Below are 21,838 nucleotides of genomic sequence, written 5' to 3'. Positions count from 1 at the left end.
TCGCCTAAGCAGAAGTTCTCTGCCCTTGAGGGAAATACACTGTTCTTGGAGCGCAACAGGGGAAAAAAGAGCTGGGCGCTTTCTGTGGTGTGTCTCAGGAGGTTACTTGGTTACCCTACAGTGACGTGGCTGCTGTGATTCCGGAAAGGGCTCTCTGCTTTCCAAAGCTTGGACCTAAAAACGGGCCTCTTTGGGGCTTGGGGCTTTTCCAGTGATCCTGCGGTAGAAGACCAGCCCACCCAGCATCCCCATCAGAGCCAGGCCAAGTTCACGGGCACGCCCAGCCCAGTTTGGATGTCTGAGGAGGACCTCGGGTGTGTGTGAGACAGGAGTGCAATCAGAATCTGGGTCTCCGGGAGGAACTGGAGGCTCTCGCTTGTACCCCCTTTTGTCCTCAAGCCCTTTCCTTGCACGCCATACCACTGCTTCCGGTCCTGGCGGGAGGAGGGGATACAGGTGTAAAGGGATTTGCCTCAGAGTCCTGCCCTGACGTAGGTCCCTCATCTTCCCTGTAGCTCCTCCCCTTCCCAGCCGCGTCCTGGCGCTCCTTCTGCCAGAACTGCTTGGGCAGAGCTCACGGCCACCCTGAAGAGCTGGCCCCCCTCCTCGTGCTGCCTGGCAGTGCAGCTGTCTTCTGGGACCAGCTTTTGGAGGATGGCTGGGCATCTTCCTGCCTCTGAGCTCTGCATTTGCTGTTCCCTCCGCCTGCATGCCCTTCCTCCAGAGAGATCCCTCCCTCCTCTCCTCCGGGTCCCTATCAGAAGTAGGGCCGCACCCCTACTTCATTCTCATTCTTCATGACGCTTAAACTACCTGTCATGACTCAGTCACTGTCTTATCGTCTCTCTCCCCCATTAGAATGTAAGCCCCCAGAGAGCAGGAAGTCCTGCCTCTTTTGTTCCCTGCTGTGCCCCCAGGGCCTTAGCACGTGCCTGGCACGTAGTAGGAACCATGAGTGAATAGCAGCAGTGTCCCTTCCACCCTGACTCTGTCTAGTACAGTTACAGCTGAGGCTAATTTGAAAATCCCAGTGGGAACTTGCTGGCGGTCCAGTGGTTAGGGCTCTGCGCTTCCACTGCAAGGGGCTCAGGTTCGATCCCTGGTCGGGGAACTAAGATCCTGCAAGCCGAGGGGTGCGGCCAAAAAAAACAAAAAGAAAATCACAGTAACACAGTAATGTTTTTAGTGAGACAGGAAACAAGAAGAGATTCCCTATGGACTTGGTGTCCAGGCGGCTCCAAGTAGCTATTATGCACGATCTTGACTTGGGAACCGTTGTTTCTTCTGGAAAGCAGCTGGCGCGTGTTTAGTTGTGGCTTGTGGAAGGTCTCCTTACTAGATGTGTGACCTTGGGCAAGTCACTGATGTTTTAAAAGACTGCCTCCTCTTTTGTCCAAGAGAGGATATAATATCACTGACCTCATAGGCTTGTTGACCTCATAGGATTGCATGTGACCGAGCTTATCAAAGCACTTAGATTAGTAACATGCGTTCGTTATTATGAGTTATCGCTAACCCTGGCCTACCCGGACCCGCAGTAGTTAACCACCCAACCAGAATTGTCCATGTAGAGCTGACATTGTTTATTCATTTGAACACGGGGCTTCAGGAACCTGTTTATGTAGCGGTTTTTAAGGTTTACAGGGGACGGGGCCCGACCAGACAGGAGAAGAAATAAGCTGTGAACTGGAGGAAGGCAGGCTTGCCACCCCCTGCTAATAAAACAAGATGCCCGAGGCTTGTCCACCAGCATCCCCTGGGCTGCTGTGACAGCACCGATGCTGGCCTCCACCCCAGCCAGGGCTGAGACCTGCTGCTCTGAACTCGAGGGGGAGGTGCTGTGGCTCTTCCCTGGGTCCCTTCCCAAAGGTGTGTTAGCTCCACGGAGTGACTTCGGCATCCTAGAAACGGGACATGTGGTTGTCATCGTCTTCCTGTTCAGAAGATAAAGCTTTTCCTTTGTGGTGTGGGGTAAGTGGGGCGTGGCCGAGCTCCCTTCGTCTCTGAAGTGGGCACCACTGGGGCCCGGTTTCTGGTGTGGGTGGTGAGCAGGGAGCGCTGTGCTACGGCTGCCCTTCCCCGACAGGGAAGATGCCCTGGAGTCAGTGGGGACGACGGGTGACGGTGGACTTGACCTTTCAGATCCTGAGTCCTTTCCTGCACAGAGGGCTACGTTGGCTTGAGTCCTATTCCATGCAGCTGGCGAAGTGTTCGGAAAATGGAGAGAACAGCCCAAGAGCTCCATTCTGGATGTTTACAAATTCCGTAAAGCAGCTACTCTCCTCCGCAGGCCTAGATAGGATTCTGTCTCGGATTCTGCTGCCTTAGAAGTTCCTTGAAATACTAGTGACCCTTCCCCCAGCACAGGAATAGCATTCACTTCGAGGTACAAGTTCAAGTCAAAGCTTAATTCCGTACCGCTAACCCCAGAGAGCACGGTAGTCAGTGATACCGAGCCTCTGAGCTGCTCTTTCACTGGGTGATGACTGTTCCCTTGGTGACCTGGACGGCCTGTGACAGCTGCAGGGGGAAGGGCATATTTGTGAGTTTAGGAGCCGGTGAGTCGTCCACCGGGGGGCTTGAAGAACCCAGCTGAGATGAGGCAGTGAGGGTCGGTGACTGAGATGCTTCTTGGGAGGGGGGAGGGGACATCAGGGTACCTGTGGCCAGTATCCTTGAGTTCCGAGGGTAGAATACACAGTACTGATTGCATTTTCAGGTAGCATTTCGTGCCTTTGTGATTGTCAGAGTGATGTGAACGTTTATAGAAAATTCAGAGCTTCTGGAATATGAGGCTGTCGAAAACCTGGGACCCTCCAGGCACTTTTCCTGGGCTGGCTTCTTTTCTCTCCCCATGTGAAAGGAAAAAACAATTCATTTTCAATTCCAGCAGCTGTTTGAGTCACTGTTTCAAAGCTGTTCAACACACGATAAAAGATACTGTCCATAAAACGCACAAGGGCAGAGATGATCCCAAGCCCAGCTTTGCATTCTTACAAATAAAGAATAAGAGATAAAATACTCTTTACCCCCAAACCAGATAAATTTGATTTCTCTCCATCCTTTATTTAAATGCAGATATATATGTGCGTATGCTTATTTTTAAAAACTGGAATATTTTACGTAGAGCTTTTTGAACTCATCTTTGTTTTATTTCCCCATCCATTTAATTTTTTTAATGGCCATACGCTTCTCCTTTTTTCATCCAACCATTCAATAAACATTTATTGAGCTCCTGAGGTCAATAGCTTGTGGCAGTAAACAGAGATGACAGAGCACACCTGCTGTCTGCCCTATCTGGCCTCCAATCTAGCGATTTATTCCATTTTAGGAATAGATGGACACCATCTAGTGTAACCGTTTTGTTGGGTATTTGGGTAGTGTCCACTGCTTATCTATAATAAATAGCACTGTCCTCTTTTATAACTAACACTGTCTCGAGTGTCCTTGTCCATAATGAATGGACTGTATTTTGGTCATTACTCTAACCGTATTATCTTTCTGTGGAAAGGTCACTTTAAAATTAATTTTCAAACATGTAACTGATGCAACTTGACATTCCTGGCAGTCAGTGGGAATGAGAGGTTGGGGTTAATTCTTTTTTCATTAGCACCTTCCTTTCTCATTAGCGCCCTGTCTTTTGCTGGCTTCTCTGGAGCAGCAAGTGAATCTGCTCTGTGGTCCTGCTGATCGAGCTCTGCTCTGGGCTGGGGGGCCAGGAAACACGGCCATGGTAGAGAAGGATTTGCATTCGGAACAAGCACAGATGTAAATGATCTCTGGCAGTTCCGCCGTAAGTCCTTGCTTATTGCCCAGTTGGTTCTGTGCCAGTGAATCGTGGCGGCTGCATCTTAAATGTAGTTCCCGATTGTGTGTGCCCAGAATCCTTGACGTGCAGGTTCTGCAAGTTCCGACTGAGCAGCTTGAGGATGGGACCTGGTACCTCTGACTCCACAGCCAAGCCTGATGGGACAGCAGGCTGGAGAACCAGTGCTTTGGGAAGCATGTCCCAGGGGGAATGGGGTGGGACCAGCCTTGAGGCACTGGCCTCAAGCACTGGCCTTTCTCAGTTGACTTGCTGATCTGGGCAATCAGGGTTTACCTACCACCCAGTCTCACAGTTTTAGCTGATAGACTTATAAACTGACAGATCTTTTTCCACCAGCAGGACCCCCTTTCTACTGATATTTCATCTCCTTGGACTCCAGCTACGGGGGAAGGTGTAGCTGGCAGTGATATCTCCTTGACTGTCCTGCTCAAGGATGTGGCAGCAATTTCCAGCCCCTCTTATCGTTAATGTCATGGCTTTCAGGAAATGAAAATTTACAGAAGCTGCCAGAGCACCTGTTCTGAGATTGTGTTGATCTCACCCTTTATCAGAGAACTCCTGGCATGATAGAAACGAAAGCTTCCTTTCCCCAGAGGGACATTTTAAATGTTTTCACCTACTTTGATCTCATCTTTATCACGTACAGTAAGTTTTCGGAATGCAGAATTGCAGTAGTAATGTTGGGATTAAATTTTTATTACTGAGGCTTTGAAGCACAAACAAAATTTTAAAAGCCCGTTAGTAATTGGGAATTGTAATCCTGCTGAGGATACAGTTTATGGCTGTAATAACTGTAAAACACAATGATAAATATGCAAATATTATACTAGAATTTGGAGGAATGTTTTCACCTTCATTTCTTTATTAAACTGTATAGAAATTATTCTTGGGTGTTCAGTCTTATCAAATATATGGGTTAACATTAAGACGAAAACATACAAAGATACTCTGGTATTAGTTTAAAATTGCAATAAAACTCTTAACAATTTTTGCAGGTTTAGCTGTGAAATACAAAGGTGAGAAACAATTTCATCACTTAGAAACGTATAGTTTATTAAGCCTTCTTTGTGGGAAGACTAAATGTAGTTCGTTAGTTGTTGGTTCATTTATTCATTCACTTATTCATTTAGGTAACACACACACACTGATTAATGTGTCAGGCACTGTGCCAGTTGGTAAGGATACAAAGATGGGCTTGGGATCATCTTTGCCCTTGTGTGTTTTATTGACACAGTATCTTTTATCTTGTGTTGGACTGCCTTGAAATTGTGACTCAAATAGCTGCTTGAGTTGAAAATGAACTTTTTTTTTTTTCCCCCCACATTGGAAGAGAAAACATACCTACCCAGGTAAAGTGTCTAGAGAGGCCAAGGTTTTGATAGTCTTATATTCCATTTTCATTTTAAGGGAGACGATATAGAAAGATAAGTTCTTCATTATGTTGTAGTGTTGGAGCTGCTCATGGCACAGGGGTATCGCGAGTCTTGAGGGTGCTTGGGATATGGTTTAACAGAAACACATGGCAGAAGTTCAGGAGTTAATCCCTGCTAAGTGTGTTCAGAAGTAGCAGGTCAGAGATGCTTGCTGGCCGGCAGGTCCATAGTGGTCCTCAAGAGGCATTGTAGCATAGTGGGTAAGAGCTGTTGGGTCTGGAACCCGATTATCTGAGTTTGGACACTGGATCTGCAGACACATGGGACAAACTAGTTAACCCCTCTGTACTGTGGTTTACTCATTTGTAAAATGGAGATGGGAACGACAACACGTTTCTCATATTGTCTTGGCAGGCTCAAGTGAGTTAATCCATGTGAAGTGCTTAGGACAGTAGCTGACACGTAGGGCTCAATAAATAGTGATACTGGTGGTGCTGGTGGAGGAGGAGCCATGGCAACAATGCAGTAATAATAGTAGCAATAGTAGTAGCAGCAGCAGTAGCGACCTTAGTGACAGTAGCAGCAGTAGTAGTATTGGGGCAGTAGTGGTGATGGTGACCATCAACATCTTATCACCATCATGAATTCTTTTATTCGTACCATGTCACAGTCACAAAAGGTCCATCTATGTGGGGGGGTCAACAAGAGATAGGGGGTCACATTTATTGATGGACTGTATTTTGAGAATCAAGGAAGAATGTCTTCTTAACGCTGATGTGACAACTTTGTATTCTACCTAGGGTGTGTGCCATCCGTGACTATCACCAAAAGTTGTGGGTTGGGGGACCCTGTCCGGTAGTCCTGTTACCTGTTAACAAAAAGGCAAAAGGTTACCAGCCCTTAAGAGACCTGCAGCATGGGCTAGGCTGCTGTCCGCTCCCACCTCCCCTCATTGTACTTGCCATCATATTTGTAGCGGTGCCACCATGGAAGTCACACAGAATGCCAGTTTAATGACTGTGTTCTCACACTTCATTCCCTCTCCCGTAACCCTTCTGTCCAGATTCTCTCCGGACATCTCCACAGAAGGGCAGCGGGGAAGACAAGGGTTGGGGGAGTGTGCTTAATTCAGTGAATCTCAAATGGAGTGCAGTCTGGAGACATGGGCTATGTCTGGAGACATTTCTGATGGTCACATGGGGGGATTGCTACTGTCATTTAGTGGCTGGAGTCCAGGGATGCTGCCAAACACCTTAAATGCATAAGACAGCCTCTCGCATCCCCTGCCCACCCCCCGGCAAAGAATGATGTGGTCCCAAGTGTCAACTGTGTCAAAGTTGAGAAACCCTGAGTTAACCCAAACTGGAGGGTCAGGGCCTCTGCATCTGGCTAATGACAGTTGCTGGGAAGAGTTAAATGCCGTTTTTGCACGTGGACTCCTTGGCAGATAATTCAGGCTCTGGGCAAAGAGGCTGGAGATGGGGGAGATTGGTATCATTTATCTGAGGAGTGGTTTCTTTACAGTGAATACAGCCCCCGAGTGGCACCATCGCCCCCATCTGTGTGACTGTCCTCTGGCAATCTTCAGAGCTCTGGAGAAGGGGTCAGTGCTTTAGATTCACCGTAAGAGCAGAGCTGGTGGCTGACTCCTGCTATCTGCGCCAGCTAATGATGTGTCGCGGACAGGCTGTGAGTCATGCTGACTGTGGGACTGCAGCCCCCGGAGGGGAATGATCTCATGACCCTTTGGATAAAACGGTAAAGCTTTGCATCACTCAGGGAGAGATTTCTCTAGGAAGGATGAGAACATTTTCCAAAGGTTTTATTTTTTATTTATCTATGTAACAGACAGTTATGTAGTGTTTATTGTGTGCCAGGCAGTGTTCAAAACATTTTATAAATATTAACTCATTAAGTCCTCATTGCAACCCCAAAGAGGTAGGCTTATGCTTTCAACTCCTACAAATAAGGATGCAAAAATGGAGAGTGAGGGCTCAAACCTAGGAAGTGATTAAGAGTCTAATAAGCCCTTGATCGTTATGCTGTGGATGAAAGTCGCTGAATGTCATGCTTGGTTTCTTTTTTCAGCCCGGCTCTTGACTTCTGGCTGGCCACACTGAGATGTCAGGGAATTAGGCAGACCTGAGTCGAGTCTGCATTGCGATTTTGTATCTCTTTAACCATGAGCATATTACTTTCTGTCCGTGAATCTCAGTTTTCTCTTCTGTAAAATGAAGTCATACCTGCTTCATGGAGAATGTGAAGATAAATGGAATTCCTTATATATGTGCATGGCACGTGGTAGGCGTTCAGGAACCTAGTTCCCTTCTAACCTTCTTTGTTATAATCATATTTTTAGCCAATTGCTCTAATGTCATGGCCAGCTTGTCTTACTACCTGTGGGTAAGTTACACACTGAAGAGCAAAAAGTAGACCTGGTCGGATGTTTGTTACAGTGAGTGAATGAACAATCTGCTACAGATCTTAACGTGGTGAAGAAGGCTGATGTTTGGTGTTGGGTGTGGTGGAACGACTGAGATTATGCTAATAATAAGCACATAGAACCAGACTTTCAGGATGAAGATGTGGGTTCTGTTTCTGTTCGTAGTTTTTAGTTAGCTTCAGTGAAGCTGTCTGTAAACCACCAAGAATGCAAAATTCCATGTCAATTACACACACACCTTTGTATCTGTTCAGATGAGTGTCTCTCTTGACCTGGCAAAATAGAAGGCCTGCATGCCTGTTGGTGGAGAGGGTCATGGGCTGTGCTCTGGGGTTGGTGGATTGATCCAGTGTGTGTTTCTTTCCTGGCTGGATCAGAGCACCTGTTCGGCGCGAGCGTGCTCTGTTCCCAGCAGAATGGAAGGTGACAACTCCCCATTTGTCTCAGTTCAGGACGTTTCTGCATCCTGCTCCTTACACTATGTCCTACTCCCCTGGCCCACTCCCAGTTCATAAGTGAGTCTGAATTCTGTTCACATAGATGGCTATCCTGTGGTCTTCCTGCTTTCCTCACATGTACAAGTCAGGCTATCTTTCTTTGATTATGAGTTTCCAGAGGAGAGGGGGCTAACTTAATTTCTCTCTGTGTGTGTAGACTACCTTGTATACAAACTTAGTAAATACTTACGTAGGCATGAAGATAATGTGTCTGTAATTTATCCAGAGAGAAGAACACTTCTCTATAACCCACAGCCAGATACGTAAGAAAGAGAATCAACTCTTTTTTTTTTTTTTTTTTTTTATAGCTACTTTATTTATTTATTTATTTTTTGGCTGTGTTGGGTCTTCAGTTCGTACGAGGGCTTTCTCTAGTTGCGGCAAGCGGGGGCCACTCTTCATCGCGGTGCGCGGGCCTTTCACTATCGCGGCCCCTCCCGTTGCGGGGCACAGGCTCCAGATGCGCAGGCTCAGTAGTTGTGGCTCACGGGCCCAGCTGCTCCGTGGCATGTGGGATCTTCCCAGACCAGGGCTCGAACCCGTGTCCCCTGCATTAGCAGGCAGATTCTCAACCACTGCGCCACCAGGGAAGCCCGAGAATCAACTCTTAAATGTAAGCACCAGAAAAGAATAGTCCCAGCGTCTAGAACAATGCCTGGCACATAGTAGTTGTTTAATAAATATGTCTTGAATGAAGGAATGAATCTGGTCTTTATTTTAAGTGTCTTCCTAAATTGCATTATAGTTAACTCTGGGTTATCCAGCATGTCTGGAATCTGGAACCGTAGCTTTTATTAAGTATTACCATATGTAACCAACAGCAGTAAAGACTTTGCAAAAAATTTGGACATGCGAGAGTCCACAGCACTAAAAAAACTAACAATGAGGGGCTTCCTTGGTGGCGCAGTGGTTGAGAATCTGCCTGCCAATGCAGGGGACACGGGTTCGAGCCCTGGTCTGGGAAGATCCCACATGCCGCGGAGCAACTGGGCCCGTGAGCCACGACTACTGAGCCTGCGCGTCTGGAGCCTGTGCTCTGCGACAGGAGAGGCCGCGATAGTGAGAGGTCCGCGCACCGCGATGAAGAGTGGCCCCCGCTCGCCGCAACTAGAGAAAGCCCTCACACAGAAACGAAGACCCAACACAGCCAAATAAATAAATAAATAAATAAAATAAATTTATTAAAAAAAAAAAAAAACTAACAGTGAACTTGATCCGGAAGTTACTTCAGGGCCTTGCTACACTTTGGGCTTGTCATTCTATGTGTCAGTAACCACCATGCTAGAACGAGGAAGAATTTAACAGAGTGGTTTGGTAGGATGCAGAGTAACAGGGAGTTTTCTCTCTCAGCCTAGTAGCCAGGAATAATTTTAATGTTACTTACTGCGAAAGTTGTCTTACAGAGCGAACTGATTTGTTTTGTACTCTTTGGGCCACTTGAACGTGGCCTCTGTCATCTCTCAGAGGTGGTTTGTTAGGACAGCTCTTCAAGTGGTACTTTCTGATTTGCCACCTTTTGTTCTTCATGTCAGAGAGAGAAGCAAAGGGAGGGTAAGCGTGTGCGCGCCAGGCAAATGTGCGGGGACCAAAGGATTTTTAAACTATGTACGTTTTCTTTTACAGATTTGAAGAAGACTCTTGCTGTGTTGTTGGATAACATTTTGCAGCGCATTGGCAAGTTAGAGTCAAAGGTGGACAACCTCGTAATCAATGGCACAGGGACAAACTTGACCAACTCCACCACAGCTGTTCCCAGCTTGGTAGCACTTGAGAAAATTAATGTGGCAGGTAAGGACCGCAATTCTATGCTCTGATATGAAGTCAAAGCCTGCTTCGAACTGGGAAGAGAATACAGGAGCACAGCGTTCTTATTGGCATAAGATAAATCCCGTAAACTCGGTATGGCCCCTGTAAAGCTAATTTTAAATTTATTTTTGAATAACACGTTCAAATGCTTTTATAGTCTCTTCATGATGTGTAATATCTGGTGGTCTCCATGGCATATTTCCCATAATGAGCTCCTGGAATTACTTTTAATGAGAAGATTCACAGCAGGGATAAATGAAATACAGAGGTGATCTGGGAAGCTCATGCCAATGAGGGTTCCTTCCCCTCCCCATATTTATCAGACAATTTCAAAAGTCTATTTCACATAATAGATTCTCTCCTCCCTGCTGTTAAAGAAGAACCAACATGGCAGAAAGTGCCTCCTTTGTGTATCTGGGGAAATAGAAATTCTAGAAATGGCCCTTGGGGAATAAATGGTCCGTGCCTGATCTTGGCCTGATTCTGTAGCCACTTGTGGACACCGGGATGTGATTTGTCTGTCCCCTTCTTGAAACTGGACCCTTGGATGAAAGAAGAGAAATGGATTTTAAAACAAACCCCAAATCATACACAGCACGTATTGTCCACAGCTCACATTGGACCCCCATCGCACTGCCCTGGCACCGGCCTCTGGGCCTTTGTGGTTGAGCCAGGCCTTGACCTTGTTAGGGTGACCACTGTCGTTTCCTAGGGACCCAGGACAAAGCAAGAGCTCAAGAATAAGGATTAGGATTAGGTGTTTTGGGTGGATGGCTGTGAATGAGTTGTCTATACTCCTGGTGGGTGGTATGCAAACTCTAGTTAATGGATAAAATAAGTAGCTGGGTTACTTTTGAAATTTTAAAAACCGACTTGAGTACCCTTTTTGGCTTTTCTTTCCCTCTTTCTTATAGGAAATTCACAGCCTTAAGTAGGAGAGAGGTTCTTTTCCTTTCCCACCTCCCAGTGTCAAAACGTTTAATTGTTTCACATTAGGCAAGCTTGTTGTATTACGTTTCTGCTGTGTTCTTTGCCCTTTAGCAAGTTTTAAATTGCAAAATATATTTTTAATAATCCAAAGTATCCCACCAAACAGATATTAAAAATAACTTTTAATTACAACACAGAGGCAGTGTCATCTAGGCCATAAATCCTGTCTTCCCTTGCAGTTTCCAACAGCTTCTGTAATTAGACAAGAAAACCTCCCACTGTGTTGAGCTACTGATTAATAAATGGAACCCATGCCTCTGCAGCCTCCACCCCTCCACCCCTGTTCCCAGTAGGAGATGCTGTTGAGAAGGTCCTGTCTGATTTCATGGCAGCTCCGCAGGACCCTATATCGGGGGGCTGGTGAGGATTGCTCTGCCTCTAACACTGCTGACTCCCACCGCCTCTGTCCTGTAGGGCCTGTGTCGACATGTCTGCTGTCGTTCTCTTCCCGATAAGGGATCTCGCTGCCTCTGACTGTCCGGTTTGTGTGCTGGGCTCACAGGGAGACTTGACGCCTGAGCTCCAAGTCTCAGGGTACAAAATTGTGGAATGAAATGGAAAGCAGGTCGTGACTACTTATTTCAAGTGGGATCCCAGCCCTGTGTATGGAGCTAGTTTACTTGGCTAACACATTATCTCTGAGCACATTCTGTAAGTCATTGGCTCTGACTAGGGCTCCTTTAGAGGTGCCACTGGTACTGTGTTTTTACTGATGCTTATAGAACCAGAGTATTTTGTTTTGTTTCCTTTTTGGAAAAAGGGAGCAAATTTAAAGTTATGCCTTTGATAATTAACCTCATTCTTACTCGTTTGCATCTCTCGTGTGTGACACACTCCATACCTCCGAGATTTTTACTTGGCCAATTAGTAAAATAATACACATGCTTAGAGCGACCATAATTTATGTTATTCTAAGTGGGGGTGACTGTGGAAGGCTTCTGACATAGTCAGAAGGTAAACTTTGAATGTGGGTAGGATTGAGGCGATTGAGTAAGAGACACAGGCTAGAAATGGACTGTGACACAGATAAAAAGTTGTTAGTTTCCTCTCCTTCCTTCCAACTAGCAACCATTCAGTAAATACCAGTGCAGTTCCTGAGCCTTGGAGGCACGTGATTTTATTGACTCTTCTCAGCATCTCAGAGAAGCGGTTTCACACAGGTTTTGTGACTTTAACTATTTGGGATGGGGTGAGGCTTTGTTGCTGAGCTCAGCTGAAGACCTCCTCGTGCCTAGTAGAGAAGACATTGTGTTGCTCCTTCTTTCTTACTTCCACTTATAAATCATCCCAAATGGGTGAGCCTAGAAAAAAACGTGGAACCATTTTCTTAGATGTTCCTAAAGAGCTGACAGTTTCCTGGACTATTTAATATCCTGTCTAATAAGGAAGTTCTTTATGACTGAGGGTCTGTTTCTTTGGCTGACCTGTGTGTTAGAAAACAAAACAACTTGTCCCTCTGTGCGTGTGTGTGCATATGCATTCCCTTCCCAGACGCTGCTGCGTTAGCCACAGTGGCTATAGATGTGGAATGAAGAATGCGGGCATCCTCCTTTATTTCCCCCAGAGGTTGGAGGGTCCTTTATATCTTGTCAGATAACCCACATATTTTTTTTTTTTATTTGCCAGGTCTATAGATTAGGGTGCCAAAAAGAAGGACAAGCACGTAAGTTTCTAGTCCTAGCTCATGGTCGAGCCCTCATGGCTTTTTTGTCCTCTTCCTGATCCATGGCTGTTCTGGCAGTGCTCACACCCCTCCTGTCATAGCAGGAGTGGCTCTTGAGCTGTGAGAGAGATCGTTTTTGTAGGGTTCCAATCCTAGTTGAGTGAAGTTTTTCTTTCTTCCCTTCTGCATTAAGACATGTGGTAATTGCTCAGAAATGTTCTCCCTGGTGTGACTTTACTGCTTACTCTGGTGTCTTATTGCTCATGGATAGATCTTCTGGTTGGCTATAAACTGCATCTAAGTTGGGTACCATAGCAGTTGAAGAAGAATTCTCTAAATTTATTTTCTTTTTAGGGATGTGTGTGTGTGTGTGTGTGTGTGTGTGTGTGTCTGTGTCCCCTTTTTCTTTCTCTGTTTAGCTGTGTTCTATGTGGCTTTTATTCAAAATGGCTTGTCTTACCAAATTTATTTTTACTCTTGGGCTTTTTGATTATGTGAAAATGAATGTTCCCCTAGATAAATTTAGGTGGAAATGAACTTTATGAAAATCAAGAATCAGATTGAACTGCATTTTTTTTTTAAACATCTTTCTTGGAGTATAATTGCTTTGCAACGTTGTGTTAGTTTCTGCTGTATAACAAAGTGAATCAGCTATATGTATACATACATCCCCATATCCCCTCCCTCTTGCGACTCCCTCCCACCCTCCCTATCCTACCTCTCTAGGTGGTCACAAAACACCAAGCTGATCTACCTGTGCTATGCAGCTGCTTCCCACTAGCTAGCTATTTTACATTTGGTAGGGTATATATGTCCATGCTACTCTCTCACTTCGTCCCAGCTTACCCTTCCACCTCCCCGTGTCCTCAGGTCCATTCTCTACATCTGCATCTTTATTCCTGTCCTGCCCCTAGGTTCTTCAGAACCATTTATTTATTTATTAGATTCTATATATGTGTTAGTATATGGTATTTGTTTTTCTCTTTCTGACTTACTTCACTCTGTATGACAGACTCTAGGTCCATCCACCTCACTACAAATAACTCAATTTCGTTTCTTTTTATAGCTGAGTAATATTCCGTTGTATATACGTGCCACATCTTCTTTATCCATTCATCTGTCGATGGACACTTAGGTTGCTTCCATGTCCTGGCTATTGTAAATAGTGCTTCAGTGAACATTGTGGTACATGTCTTTTTTTGAATTATGGTTTTCTAAGGGTATATGCTCAGTAGTGGGATTGCTGGGTCATATACTGGTTCTATTTTTAGTTTCTTAAGGAACCTCCATACTGTTCTCCATAGTGGCTGTATCAATTTACATTCCCACCAACAGTGCAAGAGTGTTCCCTTTTCTCCACACCCTCTCCAGCATTTATTGTTTGTAGATTTTTTGATGATGACCATTCTGACTGGTGTGAGGTGATACCTCATTGTAGTTTTGATTTGCATTTCTCTAATGATTAGTGATGTTGAGCATCCTTTCATGTGCTTGTTGGCAATCTGTACATCTTCTTTGGAGGAATGTCTATTTAGGTCTTCAGCCCATTTTTGGATTAGATTGTTTGTTTTTTTGATATTGAGCTGCATGAGCTGCTTGTATATTTTGAAGATTAATCCTTTGTCAGTTGCTTCGTTTGCAAATATTTTCTCCCATTCTGAGGGTTGTCTTTTCATCTTGTTTATGGTTTCCTTTGCTGTGCAAAAGCTTTTAAGTTTCATTAAGTCCCATTTGTTTATTTTTGTTTTTATTTCCATTTCTCTAGGAGGTGGAAAGAGGATCTTGCTGTGATTTATGTCAAAGAGTATTCTTCCTATGTTTTCCGCTAAGAGTTTTATAGCGTCTGGCCTTACATTTAGGTCTTTAATCCATTTTGAATTTATTTTTGTGTATGGTGTTAGGAAGTGTTCTAATTTCATTCTTGTACATGTAGCTGACCAGTTTTCCCAGCACCACTTACTGAAGAGGCTGTCTTTTCTCCATTGTATATTCTTACCTCCTTTATCAAAGATAAGGTGACCATATGTGTGTGGGTTTATCTCTGGGCTTTCTATCCTTTTCCATTGATCTATGTTTCTGTTTTTGTGCCAGTACCATATTGTCTTGATTACTGTAGCTTTGTAGTATAGTCTGAAGTCTGGGAGCCTGATTCCTCCAGCTCCGTTTTTATTTCTCAAGATTGCTTTGGCTATGGGGTGTTTTGTGTTTCCATACATATTGTGAAATTTTTTGTTCTACTTCTGTGAAAAATGCCTTTGGTAGTTTGATAGGGATTGCATTGAATCTGTAGATTGCTTTGAGTAGTATAGTCATTTTCACAATGTTGATTCTTCCAATCCAAGAACATGGTATATCTCTCCATCTGTTTGTATCATCTTTAATTTCTTTCATCAGTGTCTTATAGTTTTCTGCATACAGTTCTTTTGTCTCCTTAGATAGGTTTATTCCTAGGTATTTTATTCTTTTTGTTGCAGTGGTAAATGGGAGTGTTTCCTTAATTTCTCTTTCAGATTTTTCATCATTAGTATATAGGAATGCAAGAGATTTCTGTGCATTAATTTTGTATCCTGCTACTTTATCAAATTCATTAATGAGCTCTAGTAGTTTTCTGGTAGCATCTTTAGGATTCTCTATGTATAATATCATGTCATCTGCAAACAGTTGACAGTTTTACTTCTTCTTTTCCAATTTGGATTCATTTCATTTCTTTTTCTTCTCTGATTGCTGTGGCTAAAACTTCCAAAACTATGTTGAATAATAGCAGTGAGAGTGGGCAACCTTGTCTTGTTCTTGATCTTAGAGGAGATGGTTTCAGTTTTTCACCATTGAGAACGATGTTTGCTGTGGGTTTGTCATATATGGCCTTTATTATGTTAAGGTAGGTTCCCTCTATGCCTACTTTCTGGAGAGTTTTTATAATAAATGGGTGTTGAGTTTTGTCGAAAGCTTTTTTGCATCTATTGAGATTATCATATGGTTATTCTCCTTCAGTTTGTTAATATGGTGTATCACGTTGATTGATTTGCGTATATTGAAGAATCCTTGCATCTCTGGGATAAACCCCACTTGATCATGGTGTATCATCCTTTTAATGTGCTGTTGGATTCTGTTTGCTAGTGTTTTGTTGAGGATTTTTGCATCTATGTTCATCAGTGATATTGGCCTGTCACTTTCTTTTTGTGTGACATCTTTGGTTTTGGTATCAGGGTGATGGTGGCCTCGTAGAACGAGTTTGGGAGTGTTCCTCCCTCTGCTGTAGTTTGGAAGAGTTTGAGAAGGATAGGTGTTAGCTCTTCTCTAAATGTTTGATAGAATTTGCCTGTGAAGCCATCTGGCCACGGGCTTTTGTTTGTTGGAAGATTTTTAATCACAGTTTCAATTTCAGTGCTTGTGATTGGTCTGTTTATATTATCTATTTCTTCCTGGTTCAGTCTCAGAAGGTTGTGCGTTTCTAAGAATTTGTCCATTTCTTCCAGGTTGTCCATTCTATTGGCATATAGTTGCTTGTAGTAATCTCTCATGATCCTTTGTATTTCTGCAGTGTCAGTTGTTACTTCTCCTTTTTCATTCTAATTGTGTGGATTTGAGTCTTCTCCCTTTTTTTCTTGATGAGTCTGGCTAATGGTTTATCAATTTTGTTTATCTTCTCAGAGAACCAGCTTTTAGTTTTATTGATCTTTGCTGTTGTTTCCTTCATTTATTTTTCATTTATTTCTGATCTGAGCTTTATGATTTCTTTCCTTCTGCTAACTTTGGGTTTTTTTTGTTCTTCTTTCTCTAATTGCTTTAGGTATAAGGTTAGGTTGTTTATTTGAGGTGTTTCTTGTTTCTTGAGGTAGGATTGTGTTGCTATAAACTTCTCTCTTTGAACTGCTTTTGCTGCATCTCATAGGTTTTGGGTTGTCGTGTTTTCATTGTCATTTGTTTCTAGGTAGTTTTTGATTTCCTCTTTGATTTCTTCAGTGATCTCTTGTTTATTTAGTAACATATTGTTTAGCCTCCATGTGTTTGCAGTTCTTACAGTGTTTTTCCTGTAATTGATATCTAGTCTCATAGTGTTGTGGTCGGAAAAGATACTTGAAACGATTTCAGTTTTTCAAAATTTCCAAGGCTTGATTTGTGACCCAATGAACTGCATTTCTGAGCTCTGTTTATCTTACTGAAGAGGACAGTGAATCAAAGAAATGAAAAAATAGATTGAAAAAAACAAAAACCACCTTTCAACCAATTATGATTTCTCCAGGTTTAATCCTTGAAGGGACTTGAGTGTGCCTTTGTCAAAATTATTTATTTTCAGAATGATACTTTGATTTTTTTGAAAGACCGATTCTGCTTTTCTCTAGAGTTGTGATCTTAAATTATGAAGTGGAGTGAGTAGGATGGGGTCTGCACTTCTTGGCCGTGTACTGACATGGGGGAAAGGTAAAAAGCTACAGGTGTGTGATGTGACAGTGCTGGCCTTCTGAGGACTGTCAGTGTCTGCTTTTATCCTCGTTTTGTCCATAGTGTGTTGTTCAAAGCATGGCTGTTGAAGGTGTTTAATAAATACTGTCCACATGGGTTGGATTATGCTGGGGGTGGGTGGCATTTGGTTTCACTTCTACAAGGGTTTCTCCTTGTTGCTCCTCTTTTCCATTTATATGTATGAGGATTTGCTTGGTAGTGGGACTTGGCATTCCTGTTCCTTTCTCGGACTTGAGCAGCAGACACTGCCTAAGAAATACGACTCCGTTTTTGTCGGTCATGACTTAGCTTCCCATGGATGACTTGGTGCTGTGGAGCCTTCCTAGAATGTGATGGTTCCAACTCTAGATTGTAATATTTGGGGGGAATGGGGATATTGTGCAGCTCTCTGTGGTGTGGGGGAGGGGAGGGAGGAACGTGGGCACACGCGTGTTTGCAAATTTATTCATTTATACTCTCAAGAACTTGTTGTTGTCGTTCAGCAGCAGCTGAATAACTGGCCAACGCTGATGGTTCACTACAAGGCTGAACATCATGATAGCATCCCCTTCTGTTTTGATTGCTCACAATTGCAAGGTGAATTGGGAAACATGGTCACAAAATCGAAAATGCAGGCACAACCCAAGAGGATGCTTTCTGTTATTGAGTTCAAATTGAACATTAGGCAGCCCTGCATTTTCCACACGTCAGTTTCAGCGTGCAACATATTCTAGTATTTGGGGTTGAAGTGTAGTGTATTTGAACTTGGGTGTTGTTCTCAGTAAAAGAACCATAATTGTTATTCTTAGCATTGGAAAATTGATAATGAAAAATGTCCCTGCTGAGTTCCAGGGCCTGTATTTGGAAGTGCAGTTTCCCCCCTTTGGTGCTGCTAATGGACCTTGCAATGAAGTTGCACCTGTGCTGTTCCCTTGGTTGTGTCCTCAAGTTATCAGATGTGTTGGTGTAGCACCTGAAGTGTCCCAGCCCCACCCAAGCAGAAACTTAGCAGGTGACTTTCCCAGGATCAGGTATTGGCCTGTCAGTGGCACCCCAGATGCTGCCCGAGAGACAGGAGTGAGGTGAGACTGCAGGGGGCTTTTTTTTTCTTTTTTTTAATCTAAGCAAGAAACAAATGAGTTCCTTCTATGTATGTGTCCCTTTCTGTTTCATTCTTTGCAAAGGCAGCAATAAGTATTTGGCTGCTTGTGAGAAACAGTGCCTTTGGTATCTTCACAGAAAATGTATGCCATTGTTGGTGTGGTTTTCACTTTGTGTGGTCAAGGGCACTTTTATTTTTATCACAAAGAAGGAGGAAGAGGAAGAAAATACGGTTCAGAGGAGTGGTGCTGACCTGTGTGCCTGGGTATTTATAGCACTGAATCTCAACTGCCTGCAATTTTGCCACCCAGGCAACGCTTGGCAATATCTGGAGACATTTTTTGGTTGTCACAACTGAGGAGGTGCTAGGGACATGTACTAGATAGAGGCCAGGGTTGCTGCTAAACAGCTTTCAGCGCACAGGCCAGCCCCACAGCAGAGAATTATCTAGTCCCAGATGTCAATTGTGCAGTGGTTCAGAAACCCTGATCTATAAGGTATTGTTGGAAACTGGTTTTCCCACTTATGATCAGTGCAGAATGATGTTTGAGACACTGAGGCTTCCTGAGCAGCCAGTTTCCTTCCACTTTCCGAGCAAGGCTGTTTGCAGACCTCCCAATCCTCACCACTTCTGGCTTTGCAACTGGTCTTTGAAAGCTTTAAGAGATTTTATAAACTCCCAGAACACTCTTCTGCAGTTCTGACCTTAAGAAACCTCTTTCCTGGACACAAACCAGTAAAATTTTGGCAATCTGCATTTTACTCTGGCTTGTATAGAAGGTAATTATTTCTTTTCATGAAAGAGCCACTAATTCAGAATAATGATGGCAAAGTAGTTGGAGAGAGTGGATTTAAATTACCAGAATGTTTTAGAAGAAATTCCATTTTATTAATTTTTAAGCAGAGTATATAATTATCAAGATATGAGCAAGTAAATTAAATAAGTTAAGGAAAATGAGAGGTCCCCAAAGATCTACTTCACAGCGTGAAATGCCCTCCAGACCTTATCTGGAGCAACATAAAAGGAGATGAGACTGGAAAAAGGTGGGTTGGGGGATCTGTGAAGAGTTTTCAGTGTAACACTAAGGAGTTTCTATTTTGTCCTGTAGGCAGTGACAGCTGATGAGGGTTTGAAGCAGGAGGATGATTAGATGAGGTCTGTATTTTCAGAGAAAGATTAATGGCCATGTGGACGCAGGATGCTTGCAAAGGGGCCAGATGAGAGTGTAGTTGACTCGTGTAGAAGGATTGCAAGACATGTGCGTGAGGCCAGGGAGAAGGGGAGGTTTGAGACCCACATGGGTGGAGCTCACGTGACGGGGATGCTGGTGGACCATGGGAGGGGGCCAGGGAGGAGCCGTCATATGATTCCCAAGGATGGAGCTTGAAGGATGACTGGGGTGGTGCATTTATGGAGGAAACAAGCCAGCAAAGGCAGGAGTTGGGGAGGACAGAAGCCATGTGTTAATGTGGATTTAGGGAGTGTAAATTGCCTTGCCGCAAGTCATTTGTTTAGGGATACCAGTTTAAAGGAAGTTGGAACATTGATTCTCAGGAGATGAGGGACAGTGAAAGGCACTGTTTGTAGAGCCACGCTGCCCAGGTTCAAACCCCGGCTCCACCACTTCATACCTGTGTGACCTTGGGTGTGTTTCTTTTTTTAAATGAAAGCTTCTTTCTTTCTTTATTTATTTTTGGATGTGTTGGGTCTTTGTTTCTGTGCGAGGGCTTTCTCTAGTTGCGGCGAGCGGGGGCCACTCTTCATCGTGGTGCATGGGCCTCTCACTGTCGCGGCCTCTCTTGTTGCGGAGCACAGGCTCACAGGCTCCAGACGCGCAGGCTCAGTAATTGTGGCTCACGGGCCCAGTTGCTCCGCGGCATGTGGGATCTTCCCAGACCAGGGCTCAAACCCGGTGTCCCCTGCATTGGCAGGCAGATTCTCAACCACTGCGCCACCAGGGAAACCCATGACCTTGGGTGTGTTTCTTAACCTTTCAATGCCTGCGTTGCCTCTTCTGTGAAATGGGGGAGATAATAGTAGTGCCCATTTCATGGGGGTTGTTTATGAGGATTAAGTGAGATCAGTGTACTACGTAGAAACGTGCCTGGTGCAAAGTCAGCACTATATGAGCATTTGTTAATTACAGTTTAAAGGCTACACATTTAGAATATTGATATAAGAATGAAAATTGGATTGACTAATTATTAGTTATTAATATTTATATGCAATATAATATTGACTAGGTATTGATATCATCATGGTGAAACTAATAACTAATATTTGTATAGTGCTTTATGGATTAGAAAATATTTTCATACATGTGTATTACTTCTTTTGAGTGCCTTAACTTGAAGTTCCCAAATTGACCTTTTTGTCAGTACATGGAGACCTTTATTATCAATACTTAGAGGCTTAATGGGAATTCCACGTATTTGTCAGTAATCTCTTGGTTGCAAGAGGCAAAAATACTCAAACAGAAATGGAATTTGGGGCCCATGTAATTGGAGAGTTCAGAAGATGAGGCTGAGCTCGTATTGCTAGATACAGACACAGGAACCGTCTCCAACAACCTCAGCGGTACTGCCGTCGGCATTGGCTTCATTCTTAGGCCATCTTCCCAGGGTGGTGGCAGAAGTGGCCGCAGGAGGCTCTGGGTTTCTGGCAACACTCTTTGGGAGCGTTCTGTTGGCTTGGCTTGGCTTGGCTTGCAGTGTGTGCCTCTCCATAACCCAATGACATTGCCCAGCGACCTCCTGATTGGCTAGGCCTGCATCACGTTGCTCACCCCGAGATTTCATGATGGAGGAGGGTCCCTAAAGAGATTCCAAGCAAGCAGATAAAAGAGATAAAGGGATCAGAGACCCTCATCACGTTATGGTTTGGATTTCCAGAGTCGTCCTAAGCCTGACTCCCAACTTTTCTTTCCAGGAGAGTTCACAGAGGGCAAAGCTTCTGGAATGCTAACCTTTCTGCCCCCATTTTAAATGCTGCTGTGGTTGAGTGTGGCCCAGCCCTGCCAGGAACTAGCCCAGCCCACAGCATGCTGTTCATGTGTGCCCTGATACATTGCCGTGTTTTTGTCCTCAGCCTGGAATGCCCTCCATTTTTCTGGCTTACCCTTATTTATCATCTGTTCCAAGACTCACCTGAAGTACTCTCTCCAATAAGAAGCCTTCCTTGATGTCCTTCGAGCCCCAGAGGTTTCTGGTGCCCTTGCTTTATGTTCCCATGACTGCTGTGTGCATCTTTGGACCTTTCACAGCCAGGCTCCAAGCTCTTCAAAGGCATGGACCAAGTACCCTGCACTTTTCTTTTCATCCCAATACCTAGCTGGGAGCCTGGCAAGTAGCAGGTTCTCCGTAAGTGTTTGTCCAGCTGAACGCGTGCTTCCCTCTCCTGGCCACACACCAGCTCAGCCACTGCCCTGAAGCTTCTAGCACCACAGCCACATGCTCAGTTCTGAATTGCAGTGTCTGCTGCTCGCCGGCTTTGGCAGTCTCCTAAATATTTTAGGAATGCCTGAAAGCACCTAGAAAGTTGACTGCTACGTTGATCAAAAGGGAAATGCTTTTTTTTTTGCTTTCCTACGCTTTCTGAAAACTAAGATTCCATAAAAAGATAATTTACTTTGTTATTTCTTCATGGTTAATTATAAAAACGAAAGTAGGATTAAAAAAAAATTCTCACCAGCT

General features: G+C 44.1%; 1 protein-coding gene and 1 long non-coding RNA gene across 10 annotated transcripts in view; both read left to right on the top strand.

Moving 5' to 3' along the window:
* Window positions 1-21,838, top strand: part of MGAT5 (alpha-1,6-mannosylglycoprotein 6-beta-N-acetylglucosaminyltransferase) — a 368,150-nt gene that overhangs the window by 143,933 nt on the left and 202,379 nt on the right. For all 9 annotated transcript variants that reach the window (XM_082397885.1, XM_082397881.1, XM_082397884.1 and 6 more), the window contains one exon: window positions 9,766-9,930. In XM_082397885.1, coding sequence (XP_082254011.1) covers window positions 9,766-9,930 — 165 coding nt within the window. The remainder of the gene's footprint in view (window positions 1-9,765; window positions 9,931-21,838) is intronic.
* On the top strand, window positions 6,499-9,340 carry LOC309631484. Its single transcript, XR_014246302.1, has 2 exons — window positions 6,499-8,405; window positions 8,730-9,340. It is a non-coding gene; the product is annotated as an uncharacterized lncRNA (long non-coding RNA).

The sequence above is a fragment of the Balaenoptera borealis genome, assembly GCF_965194805.1.
Source record: "Balaenoptera borealis genome assembly, chromosome: 6".
NCBI lineage: Eukaryota > Metazoa > Chordata > Mammalia > Artiodactyla > Balaenopteridae > Balaenoptera > Balaenoptera borealis.
The sequence above is the reverse complement of the archived record's forward strand: the minus strand, read 5'-3'. Positions and strand labels throughout refer to the sequence as shown.